At 43.4% G+C, this 20462-nt stretch overlaps 4 protein-coding genes and 1 non-coding gene across 8 annotated transcripts; 3 read left to right on the forward strand and 2 right to left on the reverse strand.

The window, feature by feature from the left end:
- Positions 1 to 43: 43 nt before the first annotated feature.
- On the reverse strand, positions 44 to 4290 carry kbtbd4 (kelch repeat and BTB (POZ) domain containing 4). 2 transcript variants are annotated; one of them, XM_031865315.1, is made up of 5 exons: positions 4243 to 4290; positions 2838 to 3312; positions 2614 to 2755; positions 2361 to 2467; positions 44 to 2275 (listed from the first exon to the last, which is right to left on the reverse strand). In XM_031865315.1, exons 2-5 carry the CDS (start codon positions 3297 to 3299, stop codon positions 1415 to 1417), a joined length of 1572 nt encoding a protein of 523 aa, XP_031721175.1. In that variant the 5' UTR covers positions 3300 to 3312; positions 4243 to 4290; the 3' UTR covers positions 44 to 1414. The 2 variants fall into 2 exon arrangements, with proteins under 2 accessions (XP_031721175.1, XP_031721167.1); XM_031865307.1 differs by having other exon boundaries at positions 2838 to 4275.
- Positions 4291 to 5348: 1058 nt separating this feature from the next.
- LOC116389088 (protein FAM180B) lies at positions 5349 to 6127 on the forward strand. The gene is made up of 3 exons (XM_031857512.1): positions 5349 to 5415; positions 5595 to 5668; positions 5777 to 6127. The coding sequence occupies exons 1-3, from the start codon at positions 5349 to 5351 to the stop codon at positions 6125 to 6127; spliced, it is 492 nt and encodes a 163-aa protein (XP_031713372.1).
- A 121-nt stretch (positions 6128 to 6248) lies between these two features.
- Positions 6249 to 9610, reverse strand: ddb2 (damage-specific DNA binding protein 2). 3 transcript variants are annotated; one of them, XM_031866620.1, is made up of 11 exons: positions 9491 to 9610; positions 9256 to 9400; positions 9069 to 9178; positions 8774 to 8965; positions 8143 to 8309; positions 7698 to 7797; positions 7367 to 7544; positions 7066 to 7211; positions 6801 to 6956; positions 6672 to 6717; positions 6249 to 6562 (listed from the first exon to the last, which is right to left on the reverse strand). In XM_031866620.1, exons 2-11 carry the CDS (start codon positions 9389 to 9391, stop codon positions 6324 to 6326), a joined length of 1470 nt encoding a protein of 489 aa, XP_031722480.1. In that variant the 5' UTR covers positions 9392 to 9400; positions 9491 to 9610; the 3' UTR covers positions 6249 to 6323. The 3 variants fall into 3 exon arrangements, with proteins under 3 accessions (XP_031722480.1, XP_031722497.1, XP_031722489.1); XM_031866637.1 differs by lacking the exon at positions 8143 to 8309 and adding an exon at positions 8470 to 8615; XM_031866629.1 differs by having other exon boundaries at positions 9256 to 9610.
- Positions 9611 to 10037: 427 nt separating this feature from the next.
- kif23 (kinesin family member 23) lies at positions 10038 to 19627 on the forward strand. Its single transcript, XM_031855986.1, has 22 exons — positions 10038 to 10103; positions 10342 to 10405; positions 10594 to 10722; positions 11038 to 11143; positions 11290 to 11426; positions 11541 to 11650; positions 11733 to 11903; positions 12988 to 13100; positions 13380 to 13501; positions 13593 to 13695; positions 13775 to 13854; positions 13933 to 14052; positions 14140 to 14299; positions 14459 to 14620; positions 14714 to 14880; positions 14966 to 15139; positions 15285 to 15488; positions 16952 to 17185; positions 17986 to 18074; positions 18156 to 18234; positions 18692 to 18762; positions 18850 to 19627. Exons 1-22 carry the CDS (start codon positions 10090 to 10092, stop codon positions 18863 to 18865), a joined length of 2625 nt encoding a protein of 874 aa, XP_031711846.1. The 5' UTR covers positions 10038 to 10089; the 3' UTR covers positions 18866 to 19627.
- On the forward strand, positions 13184 to 13280 carry LOC116396672 (Z30 small nucleolar RNA). The gene has a single exon (XR_004213625.1). It is a non-coding gene; the product is annotated as a Z30 small nucleolar RNA (small nucleolar RNA).
- Positions 19628 to 20462: the final 835 nt, after the last annotated feature.

Below are 20462 nucleotides of genomic sequence, written 5' to 3' on the forward strand. Positions count from 1 at the left end.
CCCCCTCCCCCCTCCACCTTCCTCCTACTGCTGGCGCTACAGCAGATGGCCTTGTCACTCTAGACCATGTGTCTCTTCAGGAATTCTGTCCTGTCCTCAGCAAGCAGCCCCAAGGTCAGTGCAGCTCCTAGCGATCCACCTTCGCACTAAACCTCGCTCACCGACCAAACGCTGGACAAAACGTTTTTACTTTACAACCCTCTGGAGCATTGAATACACATCCGCAAATCGACCTCACCGGACTCGCATGTGGGACTGTGGACTGTGCTATGGGAGCTATTGCCCAAAATGAATAAGGGACTGCAAGTCAGATGGTGCTCGTAGTGGCCGTCGGTTCCTATTGGGAGTTCTTATGGAGGCGCATGTGTGCCCCCAAGAAACCCCCCACCCCTCATCTTGGCGTCAGCAACTGATGCTTAGAATAGTTCACAAAGTCTGACATGTTACTGGGCTTGGGTTTCAGCTGCACAGCCTCCTGCAACACATCAATGGGATCAAAGTTTAGCCCTCTCTGTAGTAGCTTTCTCTCCTCCAACTCCCCCCCCCTCCAAGGACAAAACAGGCACCTTTACCACCTCGCCATTCACAAGATGCATTTCCGATCCAAAGACAAACACTGTTCGGCGTTATGTCGTTGTTGAGGCAAAGCTTTCATTAGCTACACAGCAACAAAGTGCACTAAATGCATCGCTGTATAATTGCAAGAATGAAAGATCCTAAGTCCCTGGTAATAAACATGGTGTTAATAGTGAGAGAGTTAATGCATAAAGGCTAAAGAGCCATAAATATGAGAAAAACAGTGACATCTTGTAGATACAGCAATATATTTGACATTTCTGTAAACAGTTTAACTTGAACATGTACGTTGTACATCAAAAAGTACAATTTCAAGACAAGAAACTATGAAAAATTGAAAAGTTGGAAAACATCCTCAGTTATCATCTTTATGCACAATTGACTTCAAACTTGACATCTGAGAATATTTAACCCACAACATCATGATACACTTAATAATGTACAATATACCGAAGAATGTTTTATGTTTCAGTAAAGTTTTAAGCTGAAGCTGTGCATGCGTGTCAACAACCAATCAGTGGCACAGGAAACAATGTCAATTAGTACATCACTCTTTACAGCATCCCTACAAATCATGTGACTTCTAAGCTAAAGGGATCAACGATGAGACTCACAGGAATAACACAAGCAAGTGAAAAAAAAAAAACCCGCTGAACTATTTCTACTGGTCTGAGGTTGAAGTCAGAATGGAATGAGTGAAACAGAAACCAGTTGAGTAAATACATTTAGAGCAGATCCCCTCCCCGGATGTCTGAGCGGTGAAGTCATGGCAAGTTATCCAACAGTCTTCCCTGATTGTCCATGGCGGCGACCACAGTATGAACATCCAGAGGACAGTTCAGGCCAAAACAAACTGCCAGTTTGTGAGGAGGATTTTCATACCTCTGATAACGGAGACGACAGAAGTGGCCGGGTTGAACTTTAACGTGTTTGCCTCCCCTTTCTTGCATTTGTCCCTGAAGACGTATATGCAGCCATTACAGCTGGCAACCTTCCACAGTGACGGAATGCAGCTCCACACCTCAGGGAAGCGCAGGCGGGTGAAGCTCTCCAGCAGAGGGTTGTAGCACACCAGGGAGTCTCCCTCGGCCACAACGAAGATCACGTCCATGTGGACCGCAGCGTGCATGCAGCCCGCGAACGGCAGCATGTACGGTTTGATCTGGCACTTCTGGGAGGCGGTGTCAAAGCACTGAATCAGTCGAGATGGCTTCGTAAAAAAGTCCATGTCGTTCTCCTCCCCTCCGAGCAGGTAGATGGTACCTCCCAGGTTCACACCAGCAGCCCCGGACACTGCAGTGTCCAGCTGGCTGGTCTCTGTCCACATGTTGTCCTTCACTGTGTAGTAGATGACGGCGTTTGAGAGTGTGTCCTGCAATGTCTTACCTCCTAGTGAGTAGATAGCGTCCTCTGCAGAGACAGAGACCATGGTGTGATGGAGGCGGTCTCTGGGCAGTGGGGCGCAGCGCTCCCAGTCCATGGTGTGCATGTTGCACTTCCACATGCGGCGAGGAATGGACCCCCCCACCACATACAGGTCGCCTCCATGTTTACAGGCTGCAGTGATCTGATGGCATAAACTGTTCTGGCCGCTCACGCTGATCGCGTCGTCCTCGTCGCAGTGAAGCGACACCGCCAGGGAGTGAGTCCGCGCCTCCTCTTTACCGATCAGGTAAATGTGGACGTTCTCACCGATTTCCTGTAGACACACAAAAGACACATCAGACAAACAAATAAACACAACAGAAATCAAATGAGAGCACTCTCAGACGAAAGAATGTTACCTTGAGATTTTCTTGGAGGATACAAGAAAACTCCTCTCTCTCCACCTTGTTGTGATTTATCCACAACTGGATGGCCACTGTTGGATTCTGGGAGCTCGGAACTCCATCTAAACACAAACACAAAGCATAGTTAATAAAACATTCATAAAATGTGTTTTCTTTAACTGTTCCCGCATGTTTTATCACTGTACATACAGTAATGTACATAATACAGCACATTGGCATAGAGTGATAAGACAGCCGTGAGGAATACCTTTGAGGATGTCCAGGAGCAGACAGAGAGGCAGATTAAGAAATTCCTCCGTCTGATGCAGCTGCGTCAGGTGGATTTTAGCACAATGCTTTGCTGCAGTATACAACTCCTGGTCACTGTGTCTGTCGGCAAGCCACATCACCTGGACAAAAACAGGTCATCAGTAATGTGATACTACACAATTATGCTGAGGTAGCAGAGACTTGTGAGTCACAGTGAGTCACCTGCAGGCAGTTCTTGACCTCTACTGTCCGTGAGAGGAAGCGGGAACATTCCTCAAACAGTGCGGTGAGCTGGTACATATCGGCCATCTCATACGTGTCCTGAAGCTCCTCCACCCTCAATTTAATTGTGCCGTGATATATGTAGTCGACCAGCAGCTGAAAGACGGTGGCGCTGACATCCTTCAGTTCAATAGAGCGGTTGTGGGACTCTTTGAGGTTGGAGGTGAACATGGAGCGGAAGAAACTGCTCTGTGCCGAAAGCACCAGCCGGTGCAGGTTGAACTCTTTGCTATCCACGCTGACGGTGACATCAGCGAACAGGCCGTCCTCCAGACACAGGTCCATGATGCTCTTCACCACCCGGCTGGAGTGGGAGCGATCAGTGAAGGTGTATCCCAGGAAGTAGTTCTCGTCTCCCACAGAGCCCCCGACGCTGAGGCCCCCCTCCTCGCTGGACTCCATCTTTGCTGCTCGCCTGATAAAGTCACCAAACAACATGGCATCCATTTACGCTCAGTTGCCATTTTAAAAGATATGTAAATTTAAAACAAAAAAACTCCTGTCTTTATTAAGGTTATAATGTTCAGTTGTTGTTGACATCTTTCTAGAGCTCTCCTGACACTCCAATGTGACACAGGTGACGATATTGGAGTGTTTAAAAACAACAATATGATGACCAATAATATATATTTTTTTACATAAATAGATAACATAGATAGTGACTAGTTTATGTACTTAACAAACAAACTTGTTGTTCTTTAGTGATTCCTTTTATGGAAATGTTTGGGCCTGTAGTGTGTGGTTCTCTTAAATTGTGTTGCATTATCTTGAAAGGTGTTTTTAATCGTGTATCCACCCCATTTATTTAAACTTAAATAAACTAAATATTAGACACCTAACAATACAAAACAATACAATACAAATGAAAACTCCAAAATCACCTTTAAGATGAATAAGCACCTCTCTGATACAGTTCAAACAACAACACAATCCACATTATAACCATCATAAGGATTATTGCAGGAATGATGTATTAGATTGCATTAGTTCTAGCTAGATGACAATAGATGATGTGATGACTGTATGTCGCATTTAGTATGTAAACCAAGAGCTGATCCAAAGCTTAGTTATACTGCTATTAAATGAGCTGATGTTACAGGTTTTTAATGTCAGTGATTCACACACAGATAAGAGTCTAGTGCACGAGGAGCTAACGCTAGCTTTGTTGTGTTCTCATTAGCTAGAACATGGTTAGCACACACAGCAGCTAGCTAGCTGGCTGCCTAACGTTCCCTCCAGTCACAAATCAACCGCGATATCGTGGAGGTACAGTTGAAATTAGGACTTCACATGAGACAAAAGAGTCGTAACACTTTAAAAATGACAAATAAAAAATCGTGGTTACCTTTGTTTCCACTACTTTATTATTTAAGAGCAGCTGAACTCTTCACCGGAAGTAAATAAACTGTTTCATCGGCCAGACATGAGACGAGTCGCTGGTATCAACTGGAGCTGCTGCCCCCATGTGGTGGAGCTGCGTTACTACAACTGTCAATTTGGAAAAACTCTTTAGTGTAAAAAAAAAGACAATCAGCTCACAAGATATAATTGGTCAATTCTACTAAATAAGTCATTTCAAGTGACAACAGTTATCTAGATAGATAAATAGATAGATATATACTTTATTCATCCCCAGGGGCAAATTTGTTAATCTATGTATAGTGGAAAGTTAATTGATTACTTAATTAGTTACATAGTTAGTGATTCCAGGACATGTTGTGGTAAACATAATGCCTTTCTTACAGCATGCACTGTATATAATCTTCACCAACATCATGAGGCTTTAAGGTTATATTAAATATGTGTCTTATCCAACTAAGCAGAAAGCCAAAGAGGCGTGCTTTAAAATCTCAAATTACATTTACCCAGTATTTTGTTTCAGGACTGCCCTGGTTATTTTTTCAGATATGGTTTCACCCTAATGTTTTATCTAATCATTTTAATGTTACTCAAATCGGTGTGCTTTTATGTTAATTGTTGAAACTCTGCATTGCTGCTATTCTTGGCCAGGTCTCCCTTGAAAAATAGATATCTGATCTTAATGGGACACGGTTAAATAAAAATAAAAATATATAAATTTGACCGTTACCTTAACTGATACTGACTTCCTTTATTTGTCTTTTGTTTTATATTGTTCAACATGAATATACTGGGAAATGCATCATTCAATTAAAAGCTTATATGTTTGCACTTAATTTACGCAGATTAAAGGCTGAAAAGGTTAGTTGTCTCTGTGAACTTCATGTCCCGCTATAAGTTCTGCATGCTGATACTGATGAAAATCCAGGATTTAATCTCTGTTCTGCATCACATCCATCTGGCTTTGGGTCCCATTTTTCCGAGGTGGAAAAATGAAAGGTATTCAGGCTGAGCTGCTCCTGCCCGCATTCACAAAAGTGCTCAAGGGAGGAGGATGCAGTGTTTTACTTTTTAGCAATAATCAAAAGAAGAATGAATATAAAAATACAATTTCAAATCTCCTTTTGGGTAATTTTATGGCTTTTGTTTGTTCTACAAGGTAAGTAGACAGAAGATCTTCTAACATGACTGTGATGAGGACAGACTATTTTAGGTTGTTATATAATGATACTGCATGCACTGATCAATATGCACTAGACAGGTGTCAGTGTATACAGCCATTTACAGTTCCTCTGCATTTCAATTATGTTAGTTAAACTTCAGTATTTTCTTCTTTAGATGCGGCTGCAGGCGGAAGTCCAACTTCTCAAAAAATGGTCTCATCTGTCTCTGATGTAAACCTGATGTTTGAGGTACTTTCTTTATTTTAGAGTTAGTAGATGTCCACGAAATCAAATATTGTGCCACGTTTTACTTGCAGAATTAGTGATGCTTTTTCATTTTTTCTATCCCGTGTGCAGTTGTTGCTGGGCGGGGTGGAGATCGACGTGGACAACAACATCGTCCTGCTCGACGAGGAGATGGCATCGATGAGGCAGGGGCGGGCTTTTCTGTCTCAGATCAATGACAACTTCCCCCGAAGTCTGAGCTCCATGCTGCACACGGTGACCACACTGGAGGGTCAAAGGACGAGACGGCCACTGACTCAGGATCAGTTTGACAATCTTGTTCTGAGCACGGTGTACTCCGCCCATCAAGCCCGGCACCAGGAGAGAAAAGAGGAACAGACGGCCTGGAGTGAAGTGCTCCTCCAGCTGGCAAATGTCACGGTCTATGAACTACGTGGAAGCCATCTCTTCAGTTATGCATGATACCCAAACTGCCCTTCTGTACGAGATAAAGACGCAATAAATCAATTGCCCTGAATCCTCCTGTAATGTGTATTCATAATAATGCATGTGGTTGAAGATTGGTGAAAAAAAGAAGCTAATAGTGTATGAAACACAATAATCTTTATTATAGTACAGTAGAAAAACACTTTACACGTGAGCTTTTAAGATCCACAGTTCACTTCTTCCTCGTCTGTTTTTGTTTGCTGTACTCTGTCTTGGTCTCCAGTTCTTCCAGAGAAGCCAGTTTCTTCTTGAGCTTTGCATCCACAGCAGGAGCTCTCTTGTCGCTGCTGGAGCGCTGCCGACTCCTCTGCTGGCCTCTTAAGCGGTCCACCGAAGTCGAGGTTTCCTGCTGCGCTCTGCGCTCATCCCCGATCAATGACTTGTCTCTATCCCACACCAGCGCCGTCACACCTGTGAGTAAACATTAAGCAGCTTAAGTGACACACTTTGACCTCTATTCAATGAACTGGTTTGATCAAATTACGCAATCTATCAGAAATGTGCATTTCGAAAAACTCACCCATTCCAGATCCAATCACGTCGCCCATTGGATTGAATTTGTTGATCTGTAAATAAATAGATATCAGTGTTAATAACTAAACTATTCAAGTCAAAAAGGTGTTTCCGGTGTTTTAAAGAACACGCTCACAGATTTGATTCCTGGAGCACTGGGATCCTGCAGCTGACACACGAGCTCGGCTGTGTTGGCATCGAAGACGTCGATGGTCCTCTGATCTCCGGGGCAAACCCGGTCATCAGGGTAGCGGCCCGCCACGATGAGGTCATAGAAAGGGTGCCATGTGGCCTACAGACAAATAACAACAGCGTTCACAAAAGGTATCCTAACACTAGATATTGATTCCCCTCAGGATAAGTTACAGAAGGATAACTACACATCTAGAGAATAAACAAACCTTGATGGGTGTGAGATGCTGGAACAGCCTGTGTGGATGTTGGATGATATGCTGAGGCTTCAACCAATCAGGAGACGAGTAGACCCGGATCTGGTCGTACTGATCCGTGGTGAGCAGCTTGGAGCAGTCCAATGGGTTGAAATAGGCTGCGAGGAGACGACAGCACCAGCTTTACAAAACAATCTAGATCTAACAACTGTAGTGCTTCACAACTATATGTATATTAGGAATATTGCACAAATGTTGCAGAATATTCTAAAAAACAAATGTAAAGAAAGAGTTGCTTGCACAAGAGTGTTACCTGAGTTGACGGCTTTCTCGTGAGGCATCTCATGGAGGAAGCTCTTCTTGTCTTTGAGGTTTCTCAGGTCCCAAAGTTTCACGGTGTGGTCGACTGAGGCCGTTGCCAACAACCAATCACAGCAGGAGTTGAACTCTGCATGGGTCACTTTGGCTTTGTGCAACTTGTCACTGAAAATCTACAACATCAAAACAGAACAAAAAGCATTAATAATAAAATTACACACCTTTTAAATTCCTTATACAGTGTCTATTCACATTTTAGGATTAGACAACAAAACTACTTGGTTAGATTTGGTAATAAACACTTCATTGGGGGAATGGACACAAACCTTTTGGCCATCCAAACCCAGGAGTGTAAGCTGTCCCACATTGTCTCCGGTCACAAGCATCTGCCGACTTACAGACACATCCACGCAGCAGTACCAGTAACTGTGAGAAATAGAACAATGTCAGCTCACTGGATGTCACAGATGGAAAAGTAAACAGGGATGAAGCTAAAGATCCCATAGTGCAACACTACATGTATGATGTATTTCTTTATTTGGTGATTCTAAATGTTTCCCTCCTATGGCTAAAAGCACACCCACAAAAACACAACCTAACTAAGAGACGCAGTGTTACAACCGTTTTAAGAGTTGTAACACTGCGTTTCTTAGGTTTTTCTCATGAGAAGTTGAAATGTTGGAGATGCAAACATGACACATTAGCACAACAACATTAAGGTCACAGCATCTCTTTGAGCTGAGCATCAGTCTTCTATCGCAGTTTTCTCACCAAACATTGTGGTGATCGTGGCCACAGTCTTGAGTTCTGGACAGAACGGTGGGCGTGCGGCCCTCAAAGCTCTTCGTGGTCAACGTGCCCTCACCAGAAGCCACATAGACTCGGGTAAGGTCCGTCGGGCAAAACTTCATCCCTCCGATAAAGTCTCCTGCTCCGCTCTGTGCACAGGAACACAAAGGCAGGCCTATCACAGGGCAGCTATCCGCACCACATACATGTTTATCATTAAACCAATGAGGGCCACCCGGTAAGAAGACTGATGCTCAGGCCTTATAACTCGCTATGATTGCAGCTCAGAGAAAACAGACCATGTCTTACTTCAGTATGTCTGTGTTGGCAACCACTGTTAAAGTTGTCCCATTGAAATCTCGAAGTGCTGTCACACCCCGCATAGACGAGGCGAACAGCTGATTGTGATTTAACTTGTTAAACTTCATGTCTGTAACCGAGTCTCTGACCCCCATCTAGGCAGAAGAACCAATAAAAGGGGTGTTGTCAAGTAAATCTAATTTGCACAGTTTGGAAATGAATCACAGCTTCGAGATGTCCTCAAAGTGTTGCATAATTTAAAATGAACGACTCGTACTGTTGGTCACTCAAGTATGCGGTGCAGGAAACTCACCCCTTGAAGAACGACTTTTTTTGTGGGCACCAGAAAATCCCACAGATATATGTCGCCGCCCTTGGAGCCCATAGCCAGAGTGGTGGGATGAGTGGGGTGCCACTCCAGACAGGTGATTCTCCGGTTGAAGGGGCTGGTGGCACCGTGGAAATGATAGGACGACAGCGAGCGGACAAAAGGTCCCTGCAGACACTGGAAGAGGAGACAACGGAGTTAATCTGGTCATGAATATATGTTTCTACTTCACAGAAAAAGCATGCACACATGTCAATATATTGATATGCATTTGGAGAACCTGTCTCATCTGTGAGTGAAGACTTTGTCCCAGAGTGCTCTTGTAAATGTAGTGCAGGATGCTCCCATACCCTCCTCTCTTCTGAACTCTTGCGGACTTAACCGGAGGACCTGCAAGACCAATCAACTGACCAATCATGACCAGAACTTTTCACTTGCAGTGTGCTGAAGCTGTCAGTTCTGCACACCTTGTTTGGATGTTTCTCCATCTTTTCTGTCCCGTAGTTTTCTGGAGGGTGTAGGGCCAGAACTTTCCCCAGTTCTTTTCTTCAGTTCAGCCTTTGGCTCAGGTGCATCTGCGGACTTCGTCTGACTTGTTTTCATTTTTTCCCCCTTAAAAAAAAAAAGATTCTTATTGCACAACACGGAGGATTTGACTCGACACTTCTAGCAGCCTCAATGGGGTTAAAACAGACTGCCTACCTGTGGTGTTCAGTGTTTAATGGCGCACTTTAAGAGCAGGAGCTCCTGGTGTTTGCATAACGCAGCAGTGCACGTGAGCTGCACGACAGTGTTTTGTAACGTGTATGTGGTTACAGCTGGTGGATGGGAGGTGTTTGTTCTTCGCATTTATTGGCGGATTGATATACATATTTTAAGATGCATACCGCCACCTACCGTACTGGAGTATGTAGAGAGGGGATCTAGTTTAACAGCAGTCTGTATAAATAAAATAAAATAACCAAAGCAAAAAATACAATGTAATACTAAACATTCCAGTGTTATAAACTATTACCTAACCTGCTGTTTATTTTCGTCTGCGTGGTTTCTACGTGCTAGTGTCGGTTTATCTGACGACATGTCACATATTTCACATGTCGGTTGTTTCCACTTAAGGCACGTGAGGTGAAGGCGGAAACACGTGGTCACTTGTTGTGAAATCTGATTGGCTGCTGTCGGCTCGTTTTGAAAAAAAGTGCTCTGATTAGAGGCGGAGGGAATTTTCAAAATTTGTCGGAACAAGAAGGAGAAAAAATAAACTCAAGAAGAAGAAGAAGAAGAAGAAGAAGCAGCGAGTAACAATGATCAGACAAGCGTAAGTAGATTTATTTACAGTAACTGCGTTTAAAGTAAAATACCTTCAAGTATGATGCTGAGGATAAATGTCGTGAAACGGTTTAAGTTACGTGTCGACTGAATCCAAACTACCAAACAGTTACCTAGCTAGCTGTTAGCTTAGCCGTTACGTTAGCTTGAGGCTAATACGCCGTCTAGCCCGGAGCTTTGTTCACGCTAACGTTGTGCTGTGCTAATGAAATGTGATTATTTTTCAGGAAGGGCAGAACCCCCCGCAGGCCTCCTAAGAAGCCGTCCAGTACCCAGAAAGACCCGGTTGGGGTGAGTGTCACTTAACGTGTGCTTAAGAGTAGCATTCAGTGCGTTTGGGATGTGATGTGTGAACGTTTGGCAAATGTTTGGCTTGTTACTAATGGTTAGTTAAGCCAATACTTTCCCCACAATGCACTCAAGAGTAGTGAACGATTAAACACGTCCACCTCCTGTAACGTGACTTTACTTGTGCTCAGGTGTACTGTCGTGTACGACCTCTGGGTGCGGAGGACGAGGAGTGCTGCATCGAGGTGATCAGCAGCAGCACCATCCAGCTGCACGCTCCTGAAGGCTTTAAAACCAACCGCAATGGAGAGTACAAAGAGGTAATGTATATACTACAAGTAGTTTTGGGAGTACTTTTAAGGGTAATAGAGGTATTATGTCTTTATCCTTTGCAACAAATTCCCCCCTGGAGATGAATAAAGTATCTATCTATCTATCTATCTTTATGTGTCATCCCTTTACACAATGATCATGTGACTGTCTAAATTAATTTAATTTAAAAGAATATAGCGGGTGGTAGTCTGCATTTTTCTTTGTATTGTCTGTTTAGCCAAAGCATGATCAATCTTATCCACTGTTTTTAAACGCATCAATGTATTTCACCTAAAATATTCAAAATCTCTTTCACTTCTCAGACACAGTATTCCTTTAAAAAAGTCTTTGGAGTGTCCATATCTCAGATGGAGCTGTTTGAGCATGTGGCCAAACCTCTTGTCGACGACCTCATCCATGGAAAAAATGGTAAAAACCCACTGGCCAGCTCCAGGAAGAAGCCACATTCATTTTTCAAATGACAGTTTACCTAAAGCAAACGTCCTGTTTTTTTCATACTAAATATCAGTAATTCTGCTGCATTCTCTTCCACTAAATCTCCTCTGTTGTTGCAGGTCTGCTCTTCACGTACGGGGTAACAGGAAGTGGGAAGACGTTCACCATGACTGGCTCTCCAGGCCAGGGTGGACTTCTACCTCGCTCACTGGACATGCTCTTTAACAGCATAGGACCATACCACACCAAAAGATATGTAAGAGAGTGAACATTAAGAAACGGTGTCTCTTTAACCCACACAATTAAATACACTGTGAAATTGGTACATTTATTCATATAATTTAATTCCTCCTGTCTTTTTTTTTTTCAGGTTTTAAAGACTGATGACAAAAATGGCATCGAGGTCCAGAATGAAGTCGATGCTCTGCTGGAGCGCCAAAAGCGTGAAAACATGTCTTTTCCGAAACCCTCCTCTTCCAGGTGAGTCTGAGTCCTGTTAAACACCGGTGTTCTGCTTCAGTGTAACCCATGTATAACATGCAAGTCACTGCTTTGATTTCAGACAAAAGCTGGATCCTGAAATCGCTGACATGATTAAGTCAGAGGAGGCTTATAAAACTGATGGCGTGGACGAGGACAGCAGCTACAGCGTCTTCGTCTCCTACATAGAAATCTACAACAACTACATCTACGACCTCCTGGAGGAGAATCAGGAGGATGCAATCAAACCAAAGTGAGTCCAGGAAGTTTAAAGTGAAAAACATAATTCAGATATAAACAATCATTTAAAAACTGATTAATCACATCATGTTTTAACTTTTCAGAGATATTCAAATGTTACATTTCAAGTGTAGTGGTCTGTACAAGTAGCTGGAAGACAATTATCATCTTTTCTTTTTGCTAGGTGGAATGGTGGAGGCACACCTGTACGCCAGAACACTGAGTTCATGTATGTGACCAGTGAATCCTCATACATCATCAGACTAGTAGCCTAATTAAGATGAACTCTCCCTGTTACACAAACATCTACAGTCTAGCTTGTAAATAGAAGCTCATCAACACTGGAGACATTTTCAAACTTGAGATGAAACTTCTTGTACTATAAATCAGATCTAATTGTCAGGACATCTAAGAAGTTACCCAGAAGTAAGGCTGCGTTTCAGGGCCGATACCTTTTTTTTCTTATGGATCTACAAAATACACCAATCGAGCCAAATATTCTCTACATCCAGCACAGAGAGCATTTGCTGTTTTTTCTTTGTTTTGTATGATAGTAAACTGAACATTTTAAAGTGTTGGACTGGAGAGAACGGGCTGCTTGAAGATGTCACCGTGGACTTTGCTGTAGGACTTTGCTTAATAAAATATTGGCAACTTTGCAAAATTCCAATTTAAATCAAATGGTCTGCAAGCATTCAATGACAGATTTTGGCACGCTGTACCACAGACAAATGAGGGTCAGTGGCCAAACAATATGGAGGTTTGCAACTCAGCCCTACCCAAAAGTTGATTGCAGGCTGCTCCAGGTGACGTCTCCAGTGTTGAGTGTTCATTTAGTCCTAAAAATCATTGCAACCCCCCCCCCCCCAGCTGCTTGTAGTCTTAGGTTCAAAGCTCCTGAATGTAAACCTGCTGTCTGTTGCTTTGTATGGCACTTCATGATTGTCATCGATTATTTATTTTTCGTGGCTGCAATCAAGCAACATTAGAGAGAGCCCCCCCCCCCCCTACCCCAGATGTTTGATACTCCACATCTGTTGCATGAAAAATGAAATTCCATGTTGTCAGTGAGTAACACTTTTCTGCTCTCAACGTAGACCACCTCAATCCAAACTCCTCAGAGAGGACCAGAATCACAACATGTATGTGGCCGGTTGTATGGAAGTCGAAGTAAAGTCTGCTGAGGAGGCGTTTCAAGTGTTCTGGAGAGGTAAGCGGTTGTAAGATCTGCGTTTTAGAAGTCAAAAGAGTCTCATTTAAGGAAATGAATAAAAGAAGAGTAAGGGGAAAAGATTGCATTGATGATGGTAGATGTGACTGACCTGGCATTGCTGGCCTCCGGGTCGGCTCTGGCCAGGAAATGACCTCAGTTAATCTTCTCTCTGAGCTGGTCACGTACCAACAAATAGTTTAAGAGCAGTTCAAATTACATGTGAAGACGCTACCTGTGAATAAACGTGCTTTGATAAGTTATATTCTGATGCTCCAGGTCAGAAGAAGAGGAAGGTTGCGAACACTCGCCTGAACAGAGAGTCCAGTCGCTCCCACAGTGTACTCATCGTTAAACTGGCTCAGGCGCCTCTCGACGCAGATGGCGACAACATTCTCCAGGTCAGTTGAACCGAAACCGAAATGTCTGCTCCTGTTTTGGATGAATTATGAGCACTGTTTTTGAGTATTTTTTTCTGATCGTGTTTGTCAGGATAAGAACCAGGTGACTGTTAGTCAGCTGTGCCTGGTGGACTTGGCAGGAAGTGAGCGCACCGGTAGGACGGGGGCAGAAGGCACACGTATACGAGAAGCAGGTCTGTTACGAAAACATCAAACTGAAGTTTTCTTTGTAGCTGAGGTTGCGTGAGATTAAATGATGTTCTTACCTCGCAGGTAACATTAATCAGTCTCTGCTGAATCTGCGAACGTGCATTGAGATACTTCGAGAGAACCAGATGTGTGGCACAAACCGGGTATGAGTCACCAGAACGGACATGAATTCATTCCATTTACTGATGAACCATGTAGGTGATGCCAGTTTTCTCTCACAGATGGTCCCCTACAGAGACTCTAAAGTAACCCATCTGTTCAAGAACTACTTTGACGGAGAGGGAAAAGTCAAAATGGTCGTCTGTGTCAATCCCAAAGCCGACGACTACGAGGAAACCTTGGTACGTTCGTGCTGCACCTTCACTGCGTCCCTCTTGTTTGAATGAACACGTGAGTTGACTCACAAACCACACGCTCCGTTTGTCCAGCTGGTGATGCGGTTTGCAGAGATGACCCAGGAGGTGGAAGTGGCTCGGCCGGTGGACCGGCCCATCTGTGGCTTCACCCCGGGCCGCCGCCAGAGAAACCAGGCCTTCAAAGAGGAACTGTCTCGCAAGCTGGACGAGCGCGGTGGTCCGATAGACAGAGGTAAGCTACGCACTGTACAAGATAAACCTGCACAATAACTGTATGTAGTTAATGATTAATCTTTCATTGAATGTCATGTTGGAACAAATGTAAGACGAGCCTGATTTAAATCATATTTGGAATAGAAAAGAGGAGTTGTGTTAATCCTCTTTCTTTTAGACATGCACCGTGTCATAAACCACCTGGTGCACAGCCTCCCTTCTCTACCGTCCTGTGAGCTGACCGACCCCCACGATGACATCACCCTGCCCAGGCTGATCGAAGCTCTGCAAAACAGACACAGGATCAGGCAGCTGATGATGGATGAATACAACAACGCAGGTGCCTGCTGACATCCTAGCTCGACCCTCACCTCTCAGCTTTGCTTGTTCAGGTTACTTACGTTTTCCTAACTCTGCTCTCATGTTCTCTCAGCCAACAGGATGAAGTCCATGCTTCAGGAAGTGGACAGCATCCAAATTTCCAAAGACGATTTGATTCATGAACAAAACGGCAAACTGGTGGACAAGGACAAAATCATCCAGAACAACAAGGCAGAGATCGAACGCTTGGAGAAAAAGACCAGAATGCAGGATCACAAGGTGACACACGAAAACATGCAGACTTCCAGAGATTGCTGGTTTGTTTAGTAGATGTGTTGCTCAGTTTCTTAAACGTCTGTTCCAGATTGACATCCTGCAGAAAACGACTAAAATTTACGAGGACGACAAGCGCTCTATGAAGTATGAACTGGAAACCAGAGACCAGAGGCTGCAGAGGGAGCAGACGGACAAGCGGCGCATGGAGCAGCGAATGCACGGCGTGGTCACAGACACCCAGCACAAGTGGGAGAAAGAATGTGTGAGTTGCTCCTCTAATAACACACAGACTGATAAGATTAGGTAGCCTTGCATGTGCTATAGTCTGTTACAGTAGCACGTCGTAGATTACTTTGTATACAGTTATGTATGTGGTGTTGAACTTTAACACGCCTCTTGCTGTGCAGGACCGACGCGTTAATGCGATGCAGCTGGAGATGCAAAACAAGCTTTGGGTGAAAGACGAGAAGCTGAAGCAGCTCAAGGCCATCGTGACGGAGAGCAAGACTCCAGGTCGCCCCGATCCTCCACCTCGTCATACGCAGCCTCAGCGGCCTTCCAGAGAGGACCGCCTCCCTGCAAAGAGATCCGCCTCGCCCTCACCTGTCCCTGTATGTCACGTCCACGATGCACATCTAGAGCTCCCGCCTAGCTCCTGATTGATTTATCTGTTTTCCTCACTGGACTAACATTACTAATCCCATTGTGCTGGCTGTAGATGCAGCAACATAAACACCTGTGTGTTATAAAGTACAGTGCAAGTATACAGTAAAAGTATAAAGTACAGTGCATTAGTCCTGCAGCAGGTAACTCATTTGACAGTTTTGATTCAGTTATCTGGTAATTGTTAAAGTTGTCTGTGATGTTGATTTGCATTGTAACCGGTACTGCAACTAACAATCATTTTCATTATTGATTATTCCATGGATCATTTTTCAATTACTCAAATGTTTAGTCTCAGAAGATAGTGAAACATGTCCTTCAATCGTCACATTTCTAGTTCCAAATATTGAATTTACAAAGATATTAAACATAGAAAATGGCAACAACTTTATTATTTATAAAGGCAAAAATGTCAATTAACTGATGGTTTCAGCTCTACATTGGAATATATTCAGGGGCGTTATTATTTAGTAACTACATTTACATACAGTAGACATGCAACTGACTCTTTGTGGATTAATCTGCTGGTCATTTTAATCACAATATCCTTCAGCCCAAACCTCAAAGTACTCTATTAAATATAATGTTTGACAAAATAAAGCAACATATTTTACCATTGGAGAAGCTGGAACCATCACGTTTAACATCTTTGCTCTTACAATAACCCAAATGATGAATTGATTAAAATGACAAACTGTCAAACGACTAAATGTTGCAGCTTTAAAATGGACAACATTCCACCTGTAACATTTCATTCCTCTAAGATATCTTTGTACTAACTATCTAACCGTGCATGCATGTAACTGCAGTCTGTCCACTCTGCTTCCCAGTGCCCTGTTGCTTCTCCCCGTTTCAGGCCAGGGCCAGTCAGTGTCACTAGAGTTGAGGAGGTTGAGATGAACCCAAGGCCCGCCTGCCCCGCCCCCAGCACCAGTAGCTCTGTGTCTGTGTCGAACTGCGTGTCTGCATGGGAGCAGCAGGGAGACCAGGACAGCAGGCAGGGCTACCGGTCCCCTAGCACACCCACGAGAACCCAGTCCTCAGCCGGCTCCTCAGCCTGCCGGAGCAGCAGGAGAGCTGCTCTGTTTCGGGTTCCAGAGGAGGAAGAGGCCAACTCCCATACCTTAGATCTAGACCTCAGTGAGAGGAGCTACAGGGTCAGTGAGTTAGCTACAGGAAGCAGCTTGAGGTTTTCTAGTGTCTCTGATCAGACTGTAGGTGTCCCCCTCCTCAGGCAGAATATTTGACAGTTTACCCCAAATTTGAGTTCCTACAACTGAACTCATCTCCAGCCATTTACCAGTCTCATGATGGGTATCTTTGTCAGAGTGAGATCCTACTTGTATGTATGTATGTATGTATGTATGTATGTTCTTATTTCTTCTTTTTCAACTGCCTCCACGCTCTGTAGACAGTGACGCCGGTGCGTCCGCTGCACCGTCGCTCTCGCTCCGCTGGCGGTGAGAAGTGGGTTGACCACAAGCCTTTGTCCAGCTTGGACTTGGGTACAGTTTTGCAGCCCGTCATCCCCAACGCCATCCAGGTGTCTACACCGAGTGAGAAGGCCCTGTCCAAGTGTGACCGATACGTGTTGACACATCAGGAGGTCGCCTCTGATGGCGAGATACAGACCAAACTCATTAAGGTAAGTACGCCGCAGATTTAGATCAATGAAGTGAAACCAAATGGCGGATTATCGGTCTGCTAGCATGTTCACGTTGGCTGGTTTTCTTTTTTGGAGAGGTTGTTGTTAGAAAAACATCTTGGGAGCAGTTAGTTTTTTTTCACGTGTATGTTTCACATTCATCAAAAGAATGCCAATTTGTAAAAGGCAAAGTCTGCTGCATATTCTAAAACGTTGACTGGAGTGTCTTGCAGTGGATACACGTAAAAGAAACCTCAGCTTGTACCTTAATCTCAGGGAGTTTTTTTGTCCATAAAACACACTCGGTGGGTACACATCCATGTCCTTTTTTTAACATGTCATTTCAAAAATCTGTTTTCTTTTTCTAACCAAGAGGCCTCGTACGAGGTAAATGTTCTCTAAATAGCAGGTCATGTTCTTTGACATAAATCAGGAACTACTTGTCGTCCCACATGTCGAGGCCCATGCGGCTCAAAGCTGCTTTCATTTTGGTTGACGGGCACATTTCAGGCCTGATTTTAAGCCACAGAGAGCTGGTACTGATGCTTTGGTTAATTCATTGAAATGGAGCACTACATCGATTATAACTGGTGTCGGGTGCCTTTAGGAAAGCAGGACATTGAGATGTTATGCCTTTTCTATGCCAGTATTAGAATGCTGCATGTTGAATGTTAGGGATGAAACGGTGGTGATCAACGATGTATAACTGTTTTAAAATATGAAAACCATGTGCGGCACTTGTTGACTCACTTTGTTTCATACAAATATCTATTACGTCATACTTCTTCTTCACTTTACAGGGTGAGGTGATGAAAACGAGAGGAGGAGGACAGGCCGTCCAGTTCACCGACATCGAGACCCTGAAACAGGAGCTCACCACAGTCCCAAGGTAGCAGCCGGTCAGGAGCGGCACATCAGTCGGGTGTTTATGACGATGTTTAAACATTTTCTCTCTGTCACTTTACTGAAGGCGTAAAAGAAAATCATCAGAAGGTGCATCTGCCAATGGAGACGGAACAGATGGTGCTTGGACTGATGTGGAGACGAGGGTAGGATGATTATATTGATTAGTCTCCAATAAACTACCACTGGTTTAGAAAGCAGACGGATCCTGCAATGAACCTACTGCTGCATGTGTATAGAGGCAAGCTGGAAACCCTAAAACAGATCTGAACACGTCTCTTGTTCTTTAAACATTTTTTATGATCAGACGATTTGCCATAATTAACATACTTTAGAGATATATTGGACTCTAAATATAATGCCCTCCAACTACAGATTTAAAAGAGTACAGTAAAGTCAAATCAATGCAACTCTGACACAGAGCTGAACATAGTTTGGATTTATGGGAGGACTCCTGTGTTGGGTTACAGTGGAGACATAATCCACCACAGGCCACTTCTTCACTCTTCACATTGCACCCCCACTGCAGGCAGAGACAGACGTTTGATGAAGAAGCCGATGCTTCAGAGTACATTTGGGTCCTAATGTGTCTTTTGTTGGCAGTGTTCTGTTGCTGTGGAGATGAGGGCCGGATCAAACATGGGTCCTGGCTTTGAGCATCACGGGATCACCAAGTAAGCTGTCCGTAGATCACACCTGAAAATAACATTAGCTTTGCAATACACAGCACACTATTTGACTTATTTCTTCTTCTTTTAAAGGCGCAGGAAACCCTGAAAGCAGCCGACAGCTGCTCCAGTGATCCCTCACCTCTCACCTGGCTGTTGTGCAATAGTCTGAACTTTTTATATTTAGCTCTAGTGATAATATTTATACATTTTCCACGCTTTTATATATTCAGACGTGTATATACATGGGTCACCAAAGCTGTTTTGTAAAAAATATTTTATGTTGTATTTGAACCAATAGATAAAGAGTACTCTGATTCAGTCAAGGATGCTGGCAACTGAAAGAGTCTGCTTGCACATTTGTGTGTAACATAAGTCACATTTGTTTCTTGTGAAGCTGCCACAATATTGATTTCCATCTGCTCCATACTGTTTGGTTCTTGATGGATGAATTATATTGAGCTTACAATAATCAAGTTATTTTTTGATTCCCTTCTTTATATAGTTGGGTTCTCTCCTTCCTTCACTGTACACTCGGGAATAAAGTTCCTCTGAAGCAACAGTTTGTCGTGTTTACACAGTAAAAACAATGCAAATGTGACAGTTTGGTGCATAATGCTCTGGGCAATTAGTGCCAGGTTCATTTCCAGACACTAGATGGGGATACAGGACAGCAGTACATTATGCCGCGTGTTGACCACCGCAGTGATACTGGAGGCACATGATGCCTGACTCATGCACCGCATTATTCCGTAAGCATGTTAACGGTTTGTCAAGAAATGCTGACTTAATGAATGTCAGTGAGAAGCACAGAGTTTAAGTGTCTGTGAAAAGTAATGGCAGCTTTGCAGTTCCACAGGTCAATTCTGTGCTGCTGTAAAACAGATTAGCAGTCAGCAGAACTGTTGATGGGCAAATAAGCAACGACTGCTCGCTTATTTTAAAACCATGCTTGAAAAGAGATTTAACGTCCCATTAGAGCGCTGGGCGGTACTCTGCCAGCAGTGTGGCAATATTCTCTGTCATATAAACAGTCTGCTTTCCATTACTTTGCAGAAATTGCTTTCTTGTGCTCATGCTTGATTAGATGTGCAATGTGTTAAACAAGACACCTTGTATATAAATCCACATTAAATGAGTCTGGCTGGCTGCCTTTAGGTGAAGTCAGCTGACTAGTCTGCAAACGAAGGGACCAGGGCCAGTATTAACATCCTTAAGTTAAAGTAGCAGTACCACACCATAAAACTACTATGCAAGTAAAAGTATTCATTAGGTTAAGAACTAGCCTCTGTTAAATTAGATTAGCAGCATTATATTTCATTTTTTACTACTTTATAATTTAATCATCACAATGAATCACACTCCATATACCGATCATATGTTAGGTAAAGTTGTGATCTTTAAACTAACTGGTAAATGTCAAATTAATGTAGCAGAGTAAAACGTACAATATTTCCCTCTGAGACATGAGGACTTCCATTCTAGGCTACTTCAAGTAAAGTACAAGTACCTCCATTTTTTGTTTTATTGGAGTAAATGTACTTCATTACTTTCCACCACTTTGTATTTTTGCTGTTTTAGGCTATAATAAAAAAGCAGAGTTAACTAATGTATTGCCTGAATAACAATCTACAACAAACCATTCTAAGTGGACAGAAGTGTGAGAAAACCCTGAACTTCAAAACTCCCACGTGTTAAAATGTCAG

Source organism: Anarrhichthys ocellatus, unplaced genomic scaffold, assembly GCF_004355925.1.
Source record: "Anarrhichthys ocellatus isolate YVR2014 unplaced genomic scaffold, GSC_Weel_1.0 scaffold2, whole genome shotgun sequence".
NCBI classification, from domain to species: Eukaryota; Metazoa; Chordata; class Actinopteri; order Perciformes; family Anarhichadidae; genus Anarrhichthys; species Anarrhichthys ocellatus.

What these genes read in the sequence shown, in the direction of transcription:
- LOC116389088 (XM_031857512.1), top strand. Translation starts at nt 5,349, where the DNA reads ATGAATATAAAAATACAATTTCAAATCTCCTTTTGGGTAATTTTATGG. An exon ending in GCTTTTGTTTGTTCTACAAG is followed by an intron (nt 5,416 to 5,594) that starts GTAAGTAGACAG and finishes TTTCTTCTTTAG; the next exon opens with ATGCGGCTGCAGGCGGAAGT. An exon ending in ATGTAAACCTGATGTTTGAG is followed by an intron (nt 5,669 to 5,776) that starts GTACTTTCTTTA and finishes TCCCGTGTGCAG; the next exon opens with TTGTTGCTGGGCGGGGTGGA.
- kbtbd4 (XM_031865307.1), bottom strand. Translation starts at nt 3,344, where the DNA reads ATGGATGCCATGTTGTTTGGTGACTTTATCAGGCGAGCAGCAAAGATG. An exon ending in GCTCCTGGACATCCTCAAAG is followed by an intron (nt 2,468 to 2,613) that starts GTATTCCTCACG and finishes GTTTGTGTTTAG; the next exon opens with ATGGAGTTCCGAGCTCCCAG. An exon ending in TCCTCCAAGAAAATCTCAAG is followed by an intron (nt 2,276 to 2,360) that starts GTAACATTCTTT and finishes GTGTGTCTACAG; the next exon opens with GAAATCGGTGAGAACGTCCA.
- kif23 (XM_031855986.1), top strand. An exon ending in GAGGATGCAATCAAACCAAA is followed by an intron (nt 11,904 to 12,987) that starts GTGAGTCCAGGA and finishes CTCTCAACGTAG; the next exon opens with ACCACCTCAATCCAAACTCC. An exon ending in CCTCGCCCTCACCTGTCCCT is followed by an intron (nt 15,489 to 16,951) that starts GTATGTCACGTC and finishes CACGCTCTGTAG; the next exon opens with ACAGTGACGCCGGTGCGTCC.
- ddb2 (XM_031866620.1), bottom strand. Translation starts at nt 9,391, where the DNA reads ATGAAAACAAGTCAGACGAAGTCCGCAGATGCACCTGAGCCAAAGGCT. An exon ending in TGGAGAAACATCCAAACAAG is followed by an intron (nt 9,179 to 9,255) that starts GTGTGCAGAACT and finishes TTGGTCTTGCAG; the next exon opens with GTCCTCCGGTTAAGTCCGCA. An exon ending in AGCATCTCACACCCATCAAG is followed by an intron (nt 6,957 to 7,065) that starts GTTTGTTTATTC and finishes ATTTGTCTGTAG; the next exon opens with GCCACATGGCACCCTTTCTA.